At 41.4% G+C, this 18,941-nt stretch overlaps 1 protein-coding gene across 1 annotated transcript in view; it reads left to right on the forward strand.

The window, feature by feature from the left end:
- The window catches only part of RNF145 (ring finger protein 145), a 1,685,498-nt gene that overhangs the window by 899,914 nt on the left and 766,643 nt on the right, over nucleotides 1-18,941 (forward strand). The window contains exon 5 of the mRNA XM_044069355.1: nucleotides 9,452-9,687. Coding sequence (XP_043925290.1) covers nucleotides 9,452-9,687 — 236 coding nt within the window. The remainder of the gene's footprint in view (nucleotides 1-9,451; nucleotides 9,688-18,941) is intronic.

Raw genomic sequence — 18,941 nt, forward strand, 5'->3', positions numbered from 1 at the left:
TTGCACCTGATAAAATTTTAAAAGGGCATCTCAGTGTTGTGGAACATTCTGAGACAGTTTTAAGTTTTTTTTTTTTGGAATATAAAATTAATGAAGATAAAACAAAGGCTACAGCTGTAAATTATGTACCCGCACATGAACTGGTTCAGCAATACCCATATTTATGTGGACATGATAAAATTAACTGTTTATTAGCATGGATTAAAATGATGTTTGTTATGGCAGCTAAAGATATGTGGGCAGAAACTAAAAAGATAATGTGAAAACTGAGAAACTGGAAACCCTTGTTTATGGGCATAGATAGCAAGATGCAAGCAGTGAAAGTGTTTTTAGTCCCTTTAGTTTTACATACAGGTTAGGTGTATTTTATCAGCCAGGGAAGTTATGGACAATAATAAAGAGTAGAGTAAATTTATCTGTAAGGGGAAATGGGCAAGGGTCAAGTGGGAGAAGTTGATCTCTCCAATCGATCAAGGCGGTTTAGGATTATCTGATTTAAAGGGATATTTTAGAGCTACAAAATTAAGGCACATATACATAACACAAGCTGAAAGCTATGATTCAAAGTGGAAAGGGATGATGATGAAATGGGAGAAATTCAAAAATGAAAGTGTGGGAAGAGAACAACCGCAGCCATATGGAATATTATATTCATGAAGTATTCTAAGAATAAGGCAACACAAGGAATGGAGAAAAGAGATTTTTCTGATAGGGATGACTGCATTTAGGGTACAGGAAATAGGCAAGTGGATGGAATTTACTGGAGCAACTTGATAAACAAAACAAGGTATTGGAAGCAAATAGCTAGAGAGGAAACAGTAATAGAATAGGAAGAGGCTAAAGAAGACATTTAGACTATAGGCTAGACACTGCCTTCACTAGAAGAGATGGATATCAGAGTATGGGCAAAGCAAAAAGGCTGTGGGAATCCTAAGTGAAAGACCTGCTCTGGTAGAGATTTTAGTTGAATCTAGAATGTAAGTTGCTGTTAAAAAGGGGTAATTAGTAGGGCATATAAAATATTGCATGATAACTAGGAATCAATCAGAAGAGATTAGAAAAGATTGGGAAGAGAGACTGGATAAGCAATTCGTAAGGAAATAATAGGAAGACATATGTATGGCTCCCAAGTGTACAACAAAGTCTAGAACCCCAAGCACACTGCAAAGAATTTTTCCTCAGGTAGATGGCAAGTGAGGTAGGTGCGTTGGGGAAAGAAAGAGGGAGTGGAATGAGTTGGCAGACTTTAAAAATTCCCTGCAGAGTACTGTATCAGAAATATTGGGTGAGTAAATGGGTGTAACTAAGGAAATGATTAGTTGGAGCTGGGACACAGGGTCTGAATTGCCTGGACGTAGTAAGGCATTGTTAAGTTTATTTTTTGTGGCTACCAAAAAAGCAGTTACTAGAAAGTGGAAATCAAAGTCTAAAGGAGCTGTATTTGAAGTATTGATTGTTGTAACACCGGTATAAGAAGCTGAAGTGGGATCTTTAGAAAAACGTAGGAGCAAATTAAATTGAAATAAATGGAAATCATGAGAACAATATATGCAAATAATTTTCTGGAGGAAGAATGAGGTTTAAGGGAAGGCAGCAGTTGCGCAGTTTATGTAATGTTGGACTGATTATAGCTAATGTATGTATGTGGGAACAAGTTAGTATGTTTTTTATATAAATTTATGTTTGCCCATGTCTGAAGTGATAATGTAATAAAGCTGTTAAAAAATTACACTGATTTCTGCAAGAAAAGTGGTGAGTCATCTTTACCTTATTTTCCCTAAGGATAAGGTAAGTTTAAGAACAAATCCTTCCTTTGTGCTTAAGGTCATTTCAGAGTTTAGACTAAACCAAGGCAGTTCACCTTCCTGTTTTCTTTCCAAAGCCTAAAATTGAGGGAGAAAAAATTCTTCACTCTCTGGATGTCCATAGGCAGCTCAGATTCTGTATTGTCAGAACAATAATCATTCAGGACATCTGATGCACTGTTTGCCTCTAATGAAAGTATGGAGTAGGGACAACTAGTTTCTAAACACACAGCTTCTAAATTGTTGTCCCATGCTATTACTTTTTTTTGTTCTCACCATAATAGATCATTTCAAGGCAAAGTAGTGCCCATTCTTCTAGGGCCGTGGCTACTCTGTAGAAGAATTCTAAAGACAGCAACATGGGCATTGATTCATACTTTACCAAGCCTTTTAACTGGATTCCTTGTCTGGAGCTGGCTTTGCTAGAATTATTCTTCAAATGATCCTGGAATCTGTTCCAGTTTCCTCCTACTTTGCTCAGTTAGGTCTGGTGTTTTCCCGTGTATCTTAAGGATACTGCAGCAGTGAAACTGATGAACATAGTACAGTTAAGTACACTTACCATAGCACTAGATGTTTGAATAGGTTACTGTTCCTTCCTCTCTCTTTCCCCCTTTTGTGTTTTTTTTTTTTTTTTGCCTGGGTGTGGGATTTTTGATTGGTGTGTTCCTATTTTGCAGGGCTTTAACCACCCTGTCTTCTGAGGCAAGAAAGCTGTGAGGTATTTCTCGCCATAGTGGCTAGGGTGCATTCTGGCTTAACATAGCTACTTTGTCGTTTAGCTTTGACTTCCATGTTAAACTCACAATGTGTCATTTTATATAGATATATATATATATATATATATATATATATATATATATGTATATATATATATACACACACACACACACACACACACACACACACACACACACACACACACACACACACACACACACACACACACACACACACATCCATCCATCCATCCACACACCCTTTTCCTAATTTTGTACATGGGGTCAGGGTGTCACTTTATCAGTGACAATCATCTAGAGCCAAGGTTTACACTGAAAGGGGGCTGGCCACATTAGGATTTCCAAGTCTCTCTTCTTTCTCCACTGGCATTTCTTCTGTTTGAGAAGCTTTCCTTACCCAGAAGTCAAAGAGTGGGGAAATTTCCCTGGTGGCAAACAAACGTTTTTCCTTTATTGTAAATGCTACTTTGTGTCATAAGTGAAAAGTATGTGCATCAGATCATTGAACATGAATTGTTACCATAATTGCTGGCATATTGCATTCTTTTCCGTCCCCAAGTGACATGTTATATTTTCTCCAGTTCTTTGAAAGGGGCTTTTCTGTAGAGGGCGGTCTGCTTTCACAGCCTGATTTAGGAATGCAGGCACTGTGGACATGGATCAGATAGAGATGTTCCGTCCCTTTGACTGCATTTTCTGTACTCTTCTAAGCACCTAAATGCTGGACAAAGTGGGAGGTCAGCCTGATAGTTTCTTCCCTGTTGTGCCAGACTTGTAGCACAAGGTCTCCTAAAACAGTGTACAAAACTGCCTTGTGCTCACTGATAATGAATTTATACTCGTGCACACACACACACAAAAAGTTTCTATTTATGAGAGGTATAAATACCTAATTAATCTGGAGGCTTCTGTCTCATGTATTAGCTTTCCCTCCAAGCTTCATATACCTTCATCAGAATGCTTCTGTACATGCAAAAAAGATGTTTTATCCGAGACTGTAAAACAATCACTTCCATAGCTTCCAAGGAAACAAGAAGATTAAGTCCCATCAAAATCAGTCCACCCATCCACCTTATACATATCTCACTTAGGGTCACCCTTAGCAAAAACACTCCAAATCTGTCACTTTAAACCACAGCAGCAATGAAATTGTTTCAGTGAATGGTGACCCTGTTGTTAGGCACACTGACTCATCACTCACAAGGCAGGATAAGGAGAGGGTTACAGTGAATTATCTTTCAGGTCCTAAGCTGTCACATGTTGCAATCCTCACTCTTGATAAGTATGATATGATAGTAGTGCACGTGGGAGTGAATGACTTGAGATGTAGAACCCTAAGGGATGTGCAGAGGCATTGTGAGAACTTCCCAGATACATAACAAATGCAGATAAGACACTAGTCTTGAGTGTAATCCTTCCTTCACCTTGAATTATGCATAGATAACAAAGAAAAGATAATTGGCTTCAGTAATAGGTTAAATAGCTGCTGTCATTCCAGAGGGATCCAGTATGTGTTATCATGGGATGAGATGGTTGACAGTTCATCTTGCTTCATTACAGATGGCCTGCACTTCTCGTTTCAGTGCTTTTGCTTACTGACTAAAGCATTTGCTGCTTCCTCAAAGCCTTTTTTAGGCAGAGTCCACTTGATGGACATTCCAGAGTAACTTTACATATCCATCCCAAAATAGGATTCCATTAAGGTGGCTCTCCTTAGTGTTGGAAGTCTTAACAATAAATTGTTTGATCTTGAGGCGCTCCTACTTTTGGAAAACATCCATATCTGTTTAGTTACTGAACTTTGTTTAAATGTAAAGAGAGCACTTCCTGTATACCAGGCTTTTGTGTTCTTCATGCTTTCTGGCCCAGTGGCAGAGTGGGGAAGACTCAGTATTTTTCATTGAAAATATTACCTCCAGGCACATCCCTAGTTATCTACAAACTAAACTCATTAAACTATAGATCACTCTAGGAAGGATTAATTATTAACCAATAACTTGGGTAGGAGGGTGGCTTAATGGTTAAGGTGCTTACCTTAGAAACACAAGGTGCAGGGTTTGATTCTCATAGGGGGTAATTGGCTAGGCTCAAAATGGTTTATGAGGGCAGTTAGCTTAGTAATAATCTATGAATCTAAATTTGATACAGAGCACCTCCTTTGTCCCTTGACGACCCCACAAGATTCCTCAGTGTTCTACATTGTCTCCCTTTTAGCAAAAGCTCCCTTATTTTGGGTGACTTTAACTACCTTTCGGTAAACTGGGACAGCTACACTTCCCATGTAAGATATGCCCAAACCTTCCTTGACGTAATAAATAAATAAATCTTTTGATCACCTGGTAATTAAATGTACTAAAGGAACCCATGAACTAGGCTGGTTTCTGAAGCCAAAGATAATTATAAATCATTTTTTAGCTATGTTAACAAACTGAAAAAACATTACCCTGCATTGCTCAGAACTTATTTGTAATGGGCCTCCAGTTCTGACCAAACTGACATTGTTAATATCCATATAAACAAATTAAGCCCCAACTTCACCCCGAGACATCTAGTCAGTGTTTTAAAATATCTTAATCCCTTACTCCCCCAGTTATTTCTGAAGATCATTTACAGGAAGTGCTGACCATGACAAAAAGTACTTCCTTTATGGGACATGATAGTGTACTTGGGTTACTTAATTAATAGTGTTAAACATGCCCTTGCAGACACACACTGCTCAAGCTGTTTAACTTAAGATCTAATGTTGTCTGTTCTGTCCATCCTCAATAGGTATATCGAATCTGTATGGATCCAGCATAGGCAGCTTTAAACTTTTGGATCCAAGGCTGAGACTCTTTCCCTGCCCATAATTCCCTTGCAGCAGCTGAATACCTCAGATCTTGTTTGCTGTCTGAATGCTTCAGGCATGCTCCCTGGCTGAGTGCTAGTTTTGTCAGTTTTTTGGACAGATAAGCACTTGGTGTTCTGGCACTATAGTTTCAGGTAGTATTTTAATGTTATCCAGCTTTGCTTCTTTCTTTCTCTACAGATCGTTGTATTTCCTTCGTTAGAGTACTTACACTTCCCACCTGTCTTTTTATCTGTCTGTCTATCTTTATAGAGGTAAGAATGTTTTTTGTAGCTCGCCTTCCAGGAGAAAGTCAAGGGAGATGAGCCTAGGGAAAAGAGTGAGAAGAATAAAGATCCATTAAAAAAAAGTCCCTGAAGAAGTCTTCTTAGAAGAAGCTAAGAGTTCCTTTGACCCTTCAGGTCCACAGAATCCTGCACCAAAGCTTTCTTATGTCTTTGATCTGATTCCTTTTGCACATATTAGAATCCATTGTCAAACTCCTCCTTTTGGAAATCCAGATTTTCACTGGAACAGATTAGTCCTCTATTCTGATTTTTCTTCCTCTAGGAAAGGTACTTTATTCAGACTTCTAGGTTGCCTTCAATGGCTTCATCCTTAAGGTCCGTGCGGTTATCAGGGAACCTGTTAAAGGTGGATGTGAACAAATGAGTACTTTTTGAGGACCCAGATTCATTTAGTGTTCCTTCTTGCACTCCCCGCTGGCACCGGGGCCCGGGAGCCATCACTGGTACTCCTCTGCTAGTCTTTCCTTCACCGATTCAACACCTTTTAATCCGGGAACTACTTGTGTAAGAGCCAAAAATGTGGGAATCTTAGACTCTGACAGTTTCTTTTAATCGTTCATCTCTGACAGAGTCAGATCTGGAAGGGTATCAGTGCCACACGGGGAAGGGTTCAAGTTTGACTCTGAGACTTTCGATCCTTCACTTCTTCTTGGAACTTCTGCCCTCAACAGCTTGGATCTGGTGTTTCCTTCGAGCCAAACCTGATCTAGTCTTGGAACTTGCCCCTTTTGGGATCTTCAGATCCCACAGAGACCACTTTGGGTGTAGATAGCATGTACCCCTTTCCCCACTCAGAACCATCTTAACCCTTACTGACTTTTCGGCTACTTCTCTTCCACCTGTTGCTACTGGACAGCCAGCTTCCAGGGGGCTTGAGACAGTCCACATTATGGACTCCCTGTCAGCTTCCAAGTTTTTCCCAGACCTCCCTACTGTGGAAGTTCATACGAAGCACACATGCAGAAGAGGCATTTGGACTCCCCCTAGGAGTCCCTCACAGACAATAATTTGATGAAGGGGAGGGTTTCTCTATGATCCCCCGGAGGACATTTCCTTTGCAGAGGTTGTAGAATTACTAAGACAGAAGGGAGGGTGGTCCACTGATGCTCCTTCCCTGGAGGAGTCAGTGTTCCTTGAGGCCAATAACCCGAGGCCAAAATTAAACCCTGTACCTTGTTTCTATGAGGTTAAGACCTTAACTTTTATGCCAAACCTACTGAGAGAATGAGCATTGGCATTGCTGTACACTGGCACACTTGGATACATCTCTGTGATTTTCGGGAGCATTTTAAGATATCTTTTGTCAATGCCCTTATGATGGGTCAACCATCTTTGGAGCAGATTTGAAGGAAACACCTTCTGGAAGTGAGTTCCTGTATGCCATTGGGATCTGTTTTTCTAGCCTCCAGAGAACCTTTTCTGTGAACTAGAAGGGTGGTAAGTAGCTTTGGTTCTGTAAACTGCAAGGTTTTACACCTAACACTTCTAGCGACAGCCCCGCACCAGAGATGGGGGGGATTGTAAGGAATGTTGCCCTCGTGGCAGAAGTGGTCTGCTGAACCAAGGGTTTTGGGGCTCTTATAAGCCCTTACAGCACTCCTGAAGGTTGTCCAACTGCTGTTCCCTGTAGGCAGTTGGGGGCACTTATCTCTGCACCCCTCAGTCTGGACGGTCATCTGTCAATATACATGGGTGCAGAAAATTATAACCAGAAGCTACATTATTCACCTTTCGTTTTCTACCTCCCCCCAATTTGAAAAGGCTTTCAGATGTCCCAGTCCCACAAAGGAAGGCAGCAGCTCAAGAAATATGTTGCTAGACAAGCGAATGATCCAGGAGGTCCCAGAAGACCAACAAGGACCCAGGGTCTGTTTAAGATACTTTTTGGTTCGAAAGGACGGGGACTTCAGCCACCTGAACCAGTACGTGAAACATACAAAATTCCAGATGGCCATGGTTCAGTCCATCTTTCCTTTTTTGAGGATGAACAACTGGAAGTGCTTGATAGACCTTCAGAATGCAGGCTACCACATAAAACTAGCCAGACAGTTCTGAAGTCTCTTCAGCTTACAGCTGTAAGCTAGTCATTTTCAGTTCATGGGCCTGCCCTTGGGTCTTAACATGGCCCCCTGACTGTTCACTAAGTACATGGCAATGGTCGCAGATTGTAGATGGTGGCCAAACACTGCTTGTGGCATGTCTTGACATGGCTAAGGCCTTTGGCACCATTCCCTATGCTGGCGTCTTACAAAAGCTAAATGCTTTAAAAGTCAACCTCTGTGTGGTAAGATGGTTAGCAAACTTGCTGAAAGACAGAACCCACACAGTGTGAGTTGCAGGAGGCTCGTCAGAAGGTATGAAAGAGATCAGTGGTGTCTCACAAGGCTCTGTGCTGTTACCTGTTCTTTATTTCAGATATCTCCAAGTAGAGAGATGCAAGACCTCTGGCTAACAAAGTATTCAGACAATTGTAAACTGGGAGTTGTTTACATAAGTCACCCTATGATACCCATACTTTCCAGAATGAATTCACCCCATTAAAAAGACCACAAATGTTCTTAACCGAAGTGGTCACCGGCCTAAAGTCCCTGAGCTACCAGTAGAGTCTGGGAGCTGTGTCCTTGTATTTAGTGTCTTATAGACTTTTGAGGGGAGATCTCTTGTCTTGGTTTACTGTACCATTCGAGACCTGATTTCTCTGGACCTCCTGTTTCTCTGCAAGTCCAATATCTCCACCAGTACTAGAAGATGGGCCCTAAATCTTCACCAGTAGAGAGATAAAACATATTGGATGGTTATAACCCAGTGCCTTCCAAGCCTCTGGCATGTACTTCCGTGCATGTTAAGCAGTGAGACTTGCATCTTCCTTTAAACATAAATTAGATGACTGGATGTGTATCCACAAATTTTCCACAGGATTGACAGGATGGACATCCTGGAGGAAGGCGATGTCTGAGAGAGGGCACTGACAAGAACGAGAGTGGTTATTACACTTCGTGGCCTTGGAATATCTGTGTATAGTGTAGTCTCTTGATTTGTTTGTATGTACTTCTAGAAACCATTGTAAGTTAGACATTTATTGGAAGGGATTTTTTGAATTTTTTTCCCCTCAGCGTGGAGTTTTGGGAAGACATTGTAACAATATATTGTATGCATTTTTGTATGCTTCTTTGCCTACTAATTGGGTAATCTTAACTGGCAAGATATACTGATAGGTCAGTCTGCTTTTCCATATAGTATCAGAGGAATTTTGATATAAAATCTTGGTTAACATTCATGCAACCCCCTTTGAAAATGACTGTTTTCTTACCTTGTTTTATGTGCATGGTAATGTAATTGCATTTGAGTTTGCGCTTGGCATATTTATGTTTGAACACTCACCCCCAATGTTGTAGAAGGTATCCAGTTTTGAGAGGGAACTGTTATTTGGAACTATAGCTATGATTAAAATGAGTCTCGATACTTGTGAGATGTAGGTGTGTTCCCACTTGTGTAGGTGCAGACCAGTTGAAAAATAACCATAGTAGTATGACCCACATTAGACATTTCTGCCTTCGATAAATGCCAGGACATTTCTAAGTCAACACTTTGTTGTACCAGTGGTGAATTTTCACTTGAGGCAGAGAGATTTCTTAGAACAGGCTTCTTAGATTAATTTTAAGAGCTAGCTTTACTCATCTATTTATACTTTGATCACTGTTTTTCTTTTTTAACAATTGTATAGTACGCATATTTTATGTTCTAAATTATTTTTCTTGGCGATCATTGCAGGACAACTGGTGGTATGTACTCTGTGCTCCTGTGTTATGAAGACAAAGCAGATATGGTTGTTTTCTGCTCATATGCTCCCTCTGCTGGCAAGATTTTGCTTGGTGCCGCTGGAGACCCTGGTGATAATCAACAAATCAGCCTTGATATTCACTGGTTTGGAAGTGTTGTATTTCTTGGGCTCCAACCTGTTAGTGCCTTACAAGCTGGCAAAAACGGCATATCGAGAACTGGTTCAGGTAAGTGTTTGCAGACTGCTTCAGTTTTGTTGCAGTTTAAGTAAATATCTTTGTTAAGTAAGGGTTACGAACTGGAAGTCCCATCTTTGTCACCTTTGGGACTAAGGTTAAGTACTTATATGCAAAGGTCTGAAACGGAGCATCATTAAAATCTTGCGTTATGGTCTTTGCAAGATCTGTACTGTTGAGTATTCAGTTAGGTGGTGGCAAGGTTATACATTGGATGCAGTATTATTTAGTAAATTTAGTTTATAAATAATCACTTGCATGACCATAGTGTCTCCCTGTCATCTGTTTACACCAAGACACAGTCATGGGTGATGCATTGATATGTTTTGGGATCCAGTAAATAGTGTGACATTACAACATATTAAATGTATTTTTTTTTTTAACAAAACAATGGACATAGGGTGAAATGGGGGATACTTTGCCATAGTAGTACTGTATGCAGTAGCACTACTTACTTTAACTTCACTTTACTAAGAGCCACGAGAATGCTGCTCATAACCAGAGCAAATAAAATAATGGACATAGGGTGAAATGGGGGATACTTTGCCATAGTAGTACTGTATACAGTAGCACTACTTACTTTAACTTCACTTACTAAGAGCCATGAGAATGCTGCTTATAACCAGAGCAGTGCAAAACAGTTGTAGGGACTTCTCAGAATAACGTCATCATGTTACACATTTTGAAGACGTTGTACTGATGTAGCGTTAGTCATGCCACTGTACAAGGGGTAATATTTAAATATTATTTTCAGTACGTTTTTATTGTGTGCACTACATTTTAGTGTATCGCAAGCCCAGAACTGCATGACAGGTGTGCCAAATACTGCTAATTTCTGAAAATTCGAAAAATAAAACTGGATCTGTGAACTTGATCCTTAAATGGCTGGACATTAAAAACTTTCAAAGAGTACTTTCCCACTCCTATTTTATCCACAATTCTAAAGATCCTTCTTTAGAACTCTTACTGCATGTAAGCTGCTGTTGTGTGTGTGTGTAAACTTCCCCATGCTACCATTTTTATTTCCAGTATATTTGCTGACATTTTATTCCCTCAGGTTTACGTATAATTAATTTAGTGTTTATTTTCCAGTTGCTTCTGGCTGCTGAATCTTCTGCCTTAAGGTTAATATTTGCAAGTATTGTTTATTTGGTCTCCCTGAACTTGGTGTTTGCCACTTTTCTTTTTTTTAGATCCTGGTTGTATAGTTACTGTTAGTTTTTTGGTATGCTGTTTAGCTAATGTGGTTTGACAACAGGGCCTCTTAGTCATATAGTTATTACTTCTACATTTTTTGTTCTTGAGACCTGGAATGTACCCGTACTGACAATCTTTACTGACATGCATTTTAGGCCATTTATGTTTTCCTTTCCTTTCCTTTTTTGTCACATTTCGATGGACACAAATATGTCTTTTTCATGCTAAAACATTTCCTTTGATCTTAGTGCACTCAACAACCCAGTTCAGGCTTTGGTGCCAGATGTAAAGATATATTTGTTCATCTCACAGACATTCCTTTAGCTTCCCACTTTTTTTTTTTAGGTTCATGCCCTTCATGTCATCTTCAGTCTCACTTCAGGTTGATAAAAATTGATGCTTCTCGACCCGCTGACTTGATGTAAGGTTGAGCTCTCAGCCTTTGTCAGCCTTTACCTTTGCCTACAACCATGTCCATTATTAGTCCATTAGGTCCTTGACGCCTACCTTGGCTTTTCTGGTTTTGGGCCAATCATGTTGACACTGAGAACTTCAATCTTAGTCGAGATTGGGGTTAAACTCTTGAGCTTGACATAATAGGGAGATAGTATTGCATGAGATAAGATTTGTCAGTGGGAATCTTAACCTCATACTTGTTGACTTTAGCTGATCTGTAGCCTTCTGTTCGAGGTTAAACTTTCTGACTTCAGTATTTTGGTGTATTGTCCACAGTCCTCCTACTAATATAATTCAGAGAAAACTGCAGGACTTGTATCTACCTATACCTTGCTCTAGCCATCCTGTAACTTGGTTGGGTTTGGGATGTCATCCAGTGTAAGTTTTCAGTGAAACTTCCATGTCTATTTTAGTATTTTTTTTTTTGCAAAATTTCCATGGCAGTAGCAACTGCCTTTATATCTTTGTTAACACAGGAAATGGAGATTACATTTGTAGTGGCATATTCGATTTTGTACATGACAAGCACTGTGGTACTGTCCCAGCTTATGTAAGACCTTCCATCTTCCTTCCTGTTGCATCTATAGGTGAAATGGAGTTATATTTTAGCTTACGTTTGTTTGGCAGAAACTATCTTTGTGACATTGTCTACAAGACATTCCATCCTGTTTTGTTCTGACTTGAGATGGAATTTACATCTTGCACCAGCTTATGTAGGACCCTTCCACCTTTTTCCTGTTCAGACTTCATGTCTAACTCGGTTGTATATTAAATTTATGTTAAGTTTCATCTAAGTGTATTATTAGACACGTTATAATATTGTATAACATCTTCCAGCCTCTTTTCTTTTTCTTATTCAAGATGCACTTTCATTATGGATCAACGTATGTATGATTTCAGAAGAAGTTATCCCTTGTCCTTATTCTATTTTATTCATGAGTTCCTGTTTTTCTTTCTGTGCTGAATGAAGGAGAGACTGTATTTTGGATCTGGTTATCTGACTCTGCATCTGAATCGTTATCTTCAGCCTTAAACTCTTCTCCCATGTAAATTGGAGGTAGTTAGGAAGCACATTTGTGTAATACATGTGTTTGTGTGTGTGTGTGTGTGTGTGTGTGTGTGTGTGTGTGTGTGTGTGTGTGTGTCTTAATTACAAATGGGTCACCTAGCACCTCAAATAGAGTAAATATGCTAACATTTTGTCTCTTAGTTTTTTCAGCTGCAATAATAAATTATCTTTTTCCCCAGCATTTTTGCTGTCTGAGCAGTACATACAGATAAACAGATGGAGCCACCATCCTTTGTGTATTTGTCAGTGGTCAATCTTCTCTTATACCTCATTTTGCTACTTCCTAACAGGAAAAAATTCTCTTCTACTAGCCTGCTACATTACGTATACCTTAGATGCGTTGCAACTAAATGAAAGTTATGCTCTTACTAGACCACCTTTCTGTGTGGCATTATGCAATGGACTTCCTTTCTAGCATATTGCTCTTTCTTGCTTGTAACTCCTTTCTGGTAGGCCATCATGCTGTATTTTAGTTCAGCTCTCAGGCCACATTACTAAAAAGTGCTATTTTGGTTATATGGATGTACACAATTGCTATTTTTGGATGTCCTTCAAGGATGCATCTGCAGTCCTTACAAATGGGTTGTCCTGTCGTCAGGCAGCCCTTCGGTCGGCCGGATTCCAAAGTCTGGGTCCGGCTTCGGCTGGTGTCGCACTTCACCCGACGTCATCGCTGCAGTTTTTCGGGTATAAAGGCATCAGCCGACGCCATTTTCCTCAGTCTTTCTTGCCGCGTGGCGCCCGAAGCAGAAGCTGTTCGCAAGTGCCGGTCGGTCAGATCCAGAGATTACTACTACCGAATACTACTTCGAAGACTTCTAAAAAGCTAAGTACCCCGTTGGGGACTCTTTCTTGCCTCAGCCGATGTCAGAGAAAGTGAATAACTGTTTATCTTGTGGGAAACAAATACCTCATAAAGATTTCCACTCCTACTGTATACATTGTTTAGGCCCAGACCACGACGTAGCAGCTTGTCTAGCCTGTGCTTCTTTTAACCGACGGACGCTTAGACGTCGGTCGGAGTTTGCTGAACAGATTTTCGGCTCTGATTTTGCCTATATTATGCCGTCGGATCCTCCGACAACGCAAATTTCCAAAAAACGAAAAGAAAAGGACCGACACTCGCGGTCCGTGGTTTCGGCCGAAACCGCGATTAAGCAAACCGCGAGTGTCTCGGTTTCGGCCGAAACCGTGCAAGCGGTTCTTTCTTCAGCCGAAACCATGCCTTCTACCGAGGCCTCCTCTAATCTGGTAGAATCGGCTTCTGAAATCCAACCTTCTGTTGCGGTTTCTCAGGAATTATCAGACACAATTCCCCTGGATATTTCAACCCCTGCACGTGGAGCTGCTAGGCCTCCTGCAGCCATGTCTATTAAGACCTTTGCCAGGGCTAAAGCAGCCAAAGCTTCAAAAACTGTGCCTGCCAAACCCCCCTCACACAGGCCCAGCACTAGCTCTCATATGCTTTCTTTGGCTGAGGATCTAATTTCTTTAATTCGTGGATCCCAGCCTCATCCAGACAGGTCCTCTCTCCCACCTCCAGAAAAGAGACCTAGAGCAGAGCCCCCTGAACCAGTATCCACTGATGATTCCTCTGATGACTCAGAACACACAGACCCTCCTGAGGCTTCTTATTCTCCTTACGAAGACTCTGATGCGGAAGAGTCCATTCCTTCATCCTCTCCACCTGAGGAATTTTCCTTTGGGGAAACCTTGCATGCTATGAGGGAACAATTTCAGTGGCAGGGCCAAGATTTCTCAGACTCCAGAAAAGGTTTAGAACCTTTCTACATTTGCCACAACATAGGCCTTTAGCTATACCTCCAGTTCTTTCTGTTGTAGATGATGCATTTAATGATGCTTGCACTGCTCCTGATTCATTACCTCCAGCTCCTGCTAAGCCCGATAGGTTCTACAGGGTCCCGGACACTCATCACCATTTATACAAGGCTCCTTTTGCAGATCCAGAGACTATCTCCCAGGGCCCTAAAGCTGTAGCAGCTACTTCTACTAAAAACCCCCTTCCCTCTGAAAGGGAATCCAGGTCCTTAGAGAGATGGGGTAAAAGTTTACACTTCTGCTACCTTGTCAGCTAGGGCTTTGAACTGCCAATTTCATATGATTCAATATCAAGAGTTTATGCTTGACCAGTTAACTAAAAAGCTGTCCTCTGAAGAATCTTTAGATAAAAATATGTTCAGGAAATGGTACATAACATACAGCAGGTTAGTAACCATTCTTTAAAATGTGGCTATGATGCACTGGAGGCTTCCTTTAGATCAGCCATGACTGGCACAGTTATCAGGAGACATGCATGGTTGAAAGAACAGGCATTACCAGACCATGTCAAATCAAAGCTTTTGGATGCACCCATGGACAAGGTCAATTTATTTGGTTCCCCTGCTCAGCAGGTACTAAAAAAGATGGAAGAGAAGGCGAAATCTGTACAAACGGTGAAAGATTTCTTACAGGTTCAACCTCCAAGGTTTAGCAGGAACTGGCCCTCCAAGAATTGGTCCTTTCTGGACTCCTCTAAGACTCAGAGAGGCAGGAATAGGCGTTCTAGAGGCAGAAACCAATCCAGGGGTGCCTACAGGCGGCGCCAATGGCAACGTAACAACCAGCGAGGCACGGAGCAGCCACCACCACTACAACAACTCAATCACAGTGACTTGACAGTGGCACCGCCTACCAGGGAACAACTAGAAGCACCCTTAGGCGGAAAGCTAACCTTATTTTCAAAAAACTGGCATTGCATCACAAGGGAAAAATGGATTTTGCAAACTATAGACCAAGGTTACAGGTTCCATTTCCATACTCTACCAGGGAAGAGAGGAATGCCAAACCTACCACCTACTCAAAGGACAGAAGCTCTAAAGCAAATATCTCAGCTATTAAGAATGAGAGCTGTGGAAAAGGTACCATCTATGGAGCAAGGAAAGGTTTCTACTCCAGACTCTTCCTGGTACCAAGAAAAGAAAACAAATGGAGACCCATTCTAGACCTGTCCGCTTTAAACACATTCCTTATTGTTCCAAAATTCAAAATGCTGACCCTACAGCAGCTTCTTCCCATGCTGGGCAAGGAGTCTTGGCTGGTAACTCTAGATCTCAAGGAGGCATACCTGCACGTCCCCATAAGACCAATTTGCAGAAGATACCTCAGATTTCTTGCAGGATCAGAGCATTATCAATTTTCAGCATTGCCCTTTGGCTTATCTACTGCCCAGAGTGTTCACGAAATGCCAGGCATCAGTAATTGCTCATTGCAGACTTCAGGGGATCCAAATTTATCCCTACCTGGACGACTGCCTGATACAAGCGGACAACAAAAGCAAGCTAACAGAAGACTTACAAAGAGTCATTTACCTGCTGCAAGCCTTGGGATATACAGTCAATATAAAAAAGTCAAGGCTGATTCCATCCCAAAGAATAACCTTTCTGGGTGCAGAGCTGGACACATCAAAACAAATGGCATTCCTAACTGCAGAAAAAGAGCAACTACCTCTCTACTTCTTGGCATTAACAAAGCAGAACCATCTAACTGCAAGAAAAGTACTGCAAGCTCTAGGCTTCATGGCATCCTGCATAATTCTGGTCCCTCATGCCAGACTGCATATGAGAAAGCTACAGTGGTACCTAAAGAATTTGTGGTCCCAACACAAGCACAGCCTAGAAACCAAAATTCCAATAATCCCATGCCTGAAACAAGAGTTCCTATGGTGGGCTCAGGCCTGTCAATCAAACACAGGATTGCCCTTCTGCAACAGCCAACCAAGCCAAACCATCACGACAGATGCCTCAGACCTCGGTTGGTGGGCACACATGCTGGGCAAGTGCATACAAGGCTTATGGACTCAAGACCAGCTGCGCCTACACATAAATCTAAAGGAAATGCTGGCAGTAAAATTGGCAATCCAGTCATTCAGACCATTTCTCCAAGAAGGTCAGTTGATGATAAGGACAGACAACACCACAGTTATGTGGTACATCAACAAACAGGGAGGCACCCATTCATATCCTCTATGCCGGCTGGCACTGGACCTATGGGATGTGGCCCTGAGCTACAACATTCAGTTACAAGCAATTTTTGTACTGGGAAAAGAAAACATTCTAGCAGACATATTAAGCAGAACTACCACAGATGCCCACGAATGGATGCTTCATCTGGACATCTTCAAAGCCATCACAAGAGAATGGAGATTACCACAAATAGACTTGTTTGCATCCCCACTCAATCACCAGCTAAAGAAATTCTGCACAAGGACGTACCACCCATTTGCTTGGAAGGTGGACTCCCTATCTTTCAGTTGGAAAAACCTGACAGCATACGCATTCCCACCACTTCCTTTGATGCACAAGGTGCTTCTGAAGATCAAAGAGGACCGTCCAAGGATCATTCTGATAGCTCCAGACTGGCCAAGACTACATTGGTACCCATTGCTGAGGAGCATGTCTCGGGAACAAATATGGACACTACCCCTGATCCCATTACTGTTAACACAGAACAACTACAACATCCTGCATCCAAACCTGAAAACTCTGCAGCTAACTGCCTGGAACATTACATAACAGCAATTAACCCAAATTTATCCCAAACTGTTAAAGACATAATCATGGAGGCTCGCAGACCTTCAACAAGAAAGAATTATGCAGCAAAATGGAAAAGATATCTCATTTGGAGTACTGCAAAGGGAGAAGATGTGACACTGGTAAACATAGCCAACATCCTGGAGTACTTGGCAGAGCTCTTCCACACAGGCCTGTCCTATTCTTCCATCAAGATACATGCATCAGCTATTTCAGCAGAATACAGCTTGGATCCTCCTGTCTTCTCTCATCCCCTGCTCAGACAGTTTCTGAGAGGAATTAAAAATGTAAAACCTCCCAGGAAACCACCATTGCCAGCATGGGACTTGAACTTTGTGCTAGAAAAATGGACACTTCCCCCTTTCGAGCCAGCAGCAACAGCAGAATTACAATACTTATCTTGGAAGACTGCTTTCCTGCTGGCAATAACTTCAGCAAGAAGGGTCACTGAACTACAGGCATTAATGGCAGTGCAACCCTTCCTGATCTTCCATCAAGACAGAGTGTCCATGAGAACAAATCCTACATTTATGCCTAAGGTGGTATCCAGAGTGTCATTAAATCAGGCTATCCACCTACCTACATTCTTCCCAAACCCACAGAACAGGGGAGAAAGACTTTTGCATACCTTGGATGTACACAGACAATTACGCTACTACCTGGACAGGACTAAGTCCAATAGAAAAACTGACCAGCTTCTGGTAGCATATGCCACAGGAAAGGAAGGAAAACCAATTTCAAAACAGACAATCTCCAAATGGATAGGAAATTGCATTAGATTTTGTTACTCCTACCATGGAAAGAAAACTCCAGAGAACATCAGGCCTCACTCCACAAGGGCTACAGCCACTACCACAGCTTTCTTATGAGGAGTGGCTACCAAGGACATTATAGAGGCTGCTACTTGGACCTCCGTGCATACATTTGCCAAGCATTACAATTTACCTTTATACTCTAGATCCCGAGCAGGTTTTGCCACTGCTGTTTTGCAAGGGATCCTAGCTACACCATAATCTCTACTCTTTCCTCCTCCCCTTGTTTAGCTATGGTATTCTACCCATTTGTAAGGACTGCAGATGCATCCTTGAAGGACATAGTACAGTTTTGTACCTACCATAAATGTAGATGTCCGATAGGAATGCATCTGCAGTCAGGATTACCCACCCACCTTCCCCTCTGAGGTACTCCTAGGGTATTTGCCATCCTTCAGCTAGCTTCGGGGGGATCTGTTATGGTGTATTTGTTTGTATATATGTACATACATGCTTATTTTATGTGTTTGCTCTCTACTATTTGGAGACATTGGCATTTATCCAAATTTAGCCATCCAAGAGGGCTCCTGGCATCTGGGGCAAGAAACACTGAGGAAAATGGCGTCGGCTGATGCATTTATTCCCGAAAAACTGCAGCGATGACGGGTGAAGTGCGACACCAGCCGAAGCCGGACCCAGACTTTGGAATCCGGCCGACCAAAGGGCTGCCTGACGACAGGACAACCCATTTGTAAGGACTGACTGCAGATGCATTCCTATCGGACATCTACATTTATGGTAGGTACAAAACTGTACTTTATGCTGTTTGTTATTAATCCTGTCCCTCTATAAGGACAAGTATGTTAGGTGCCACAACCATTGGATCAAGTGTTTTATTTTTACTGGAGAAAATTTCAAGTGAAATTCACTGACTGAGCTAACTTACTAAGAGTATAGGTCTTCCGTTTACTAATGCTGAGGAATTACATTTTTAGAATTATCACATAGGATATACTTGTATAATTATGTTGTTATGTCTTTCTTAAAATTAGTGTTAAGGCTTTGGTATCAGTTGTGGACATATATTTTTTCATCCCGTGAACATTTCTTCAGCTACCCATTTCATTTTCTTTTGGATTCATACCCTAGATGTTAACTTCAGTCTCACTTTCAGGTTTGTGA

This window comes from Protopterus annectens, chromosome 4.part0 (genome assembly GCF_019279795.1).
Source record: "Protopterus annectens isolate FY-2018-M chromosome 4.part0, PAN1.0, whole genome shotgun sequence".
NCBI lineage: Eukaryota > Metazoa > Chordata > Ceratodontiformes > Protopteridae > Protopterus > Protopterus annectens.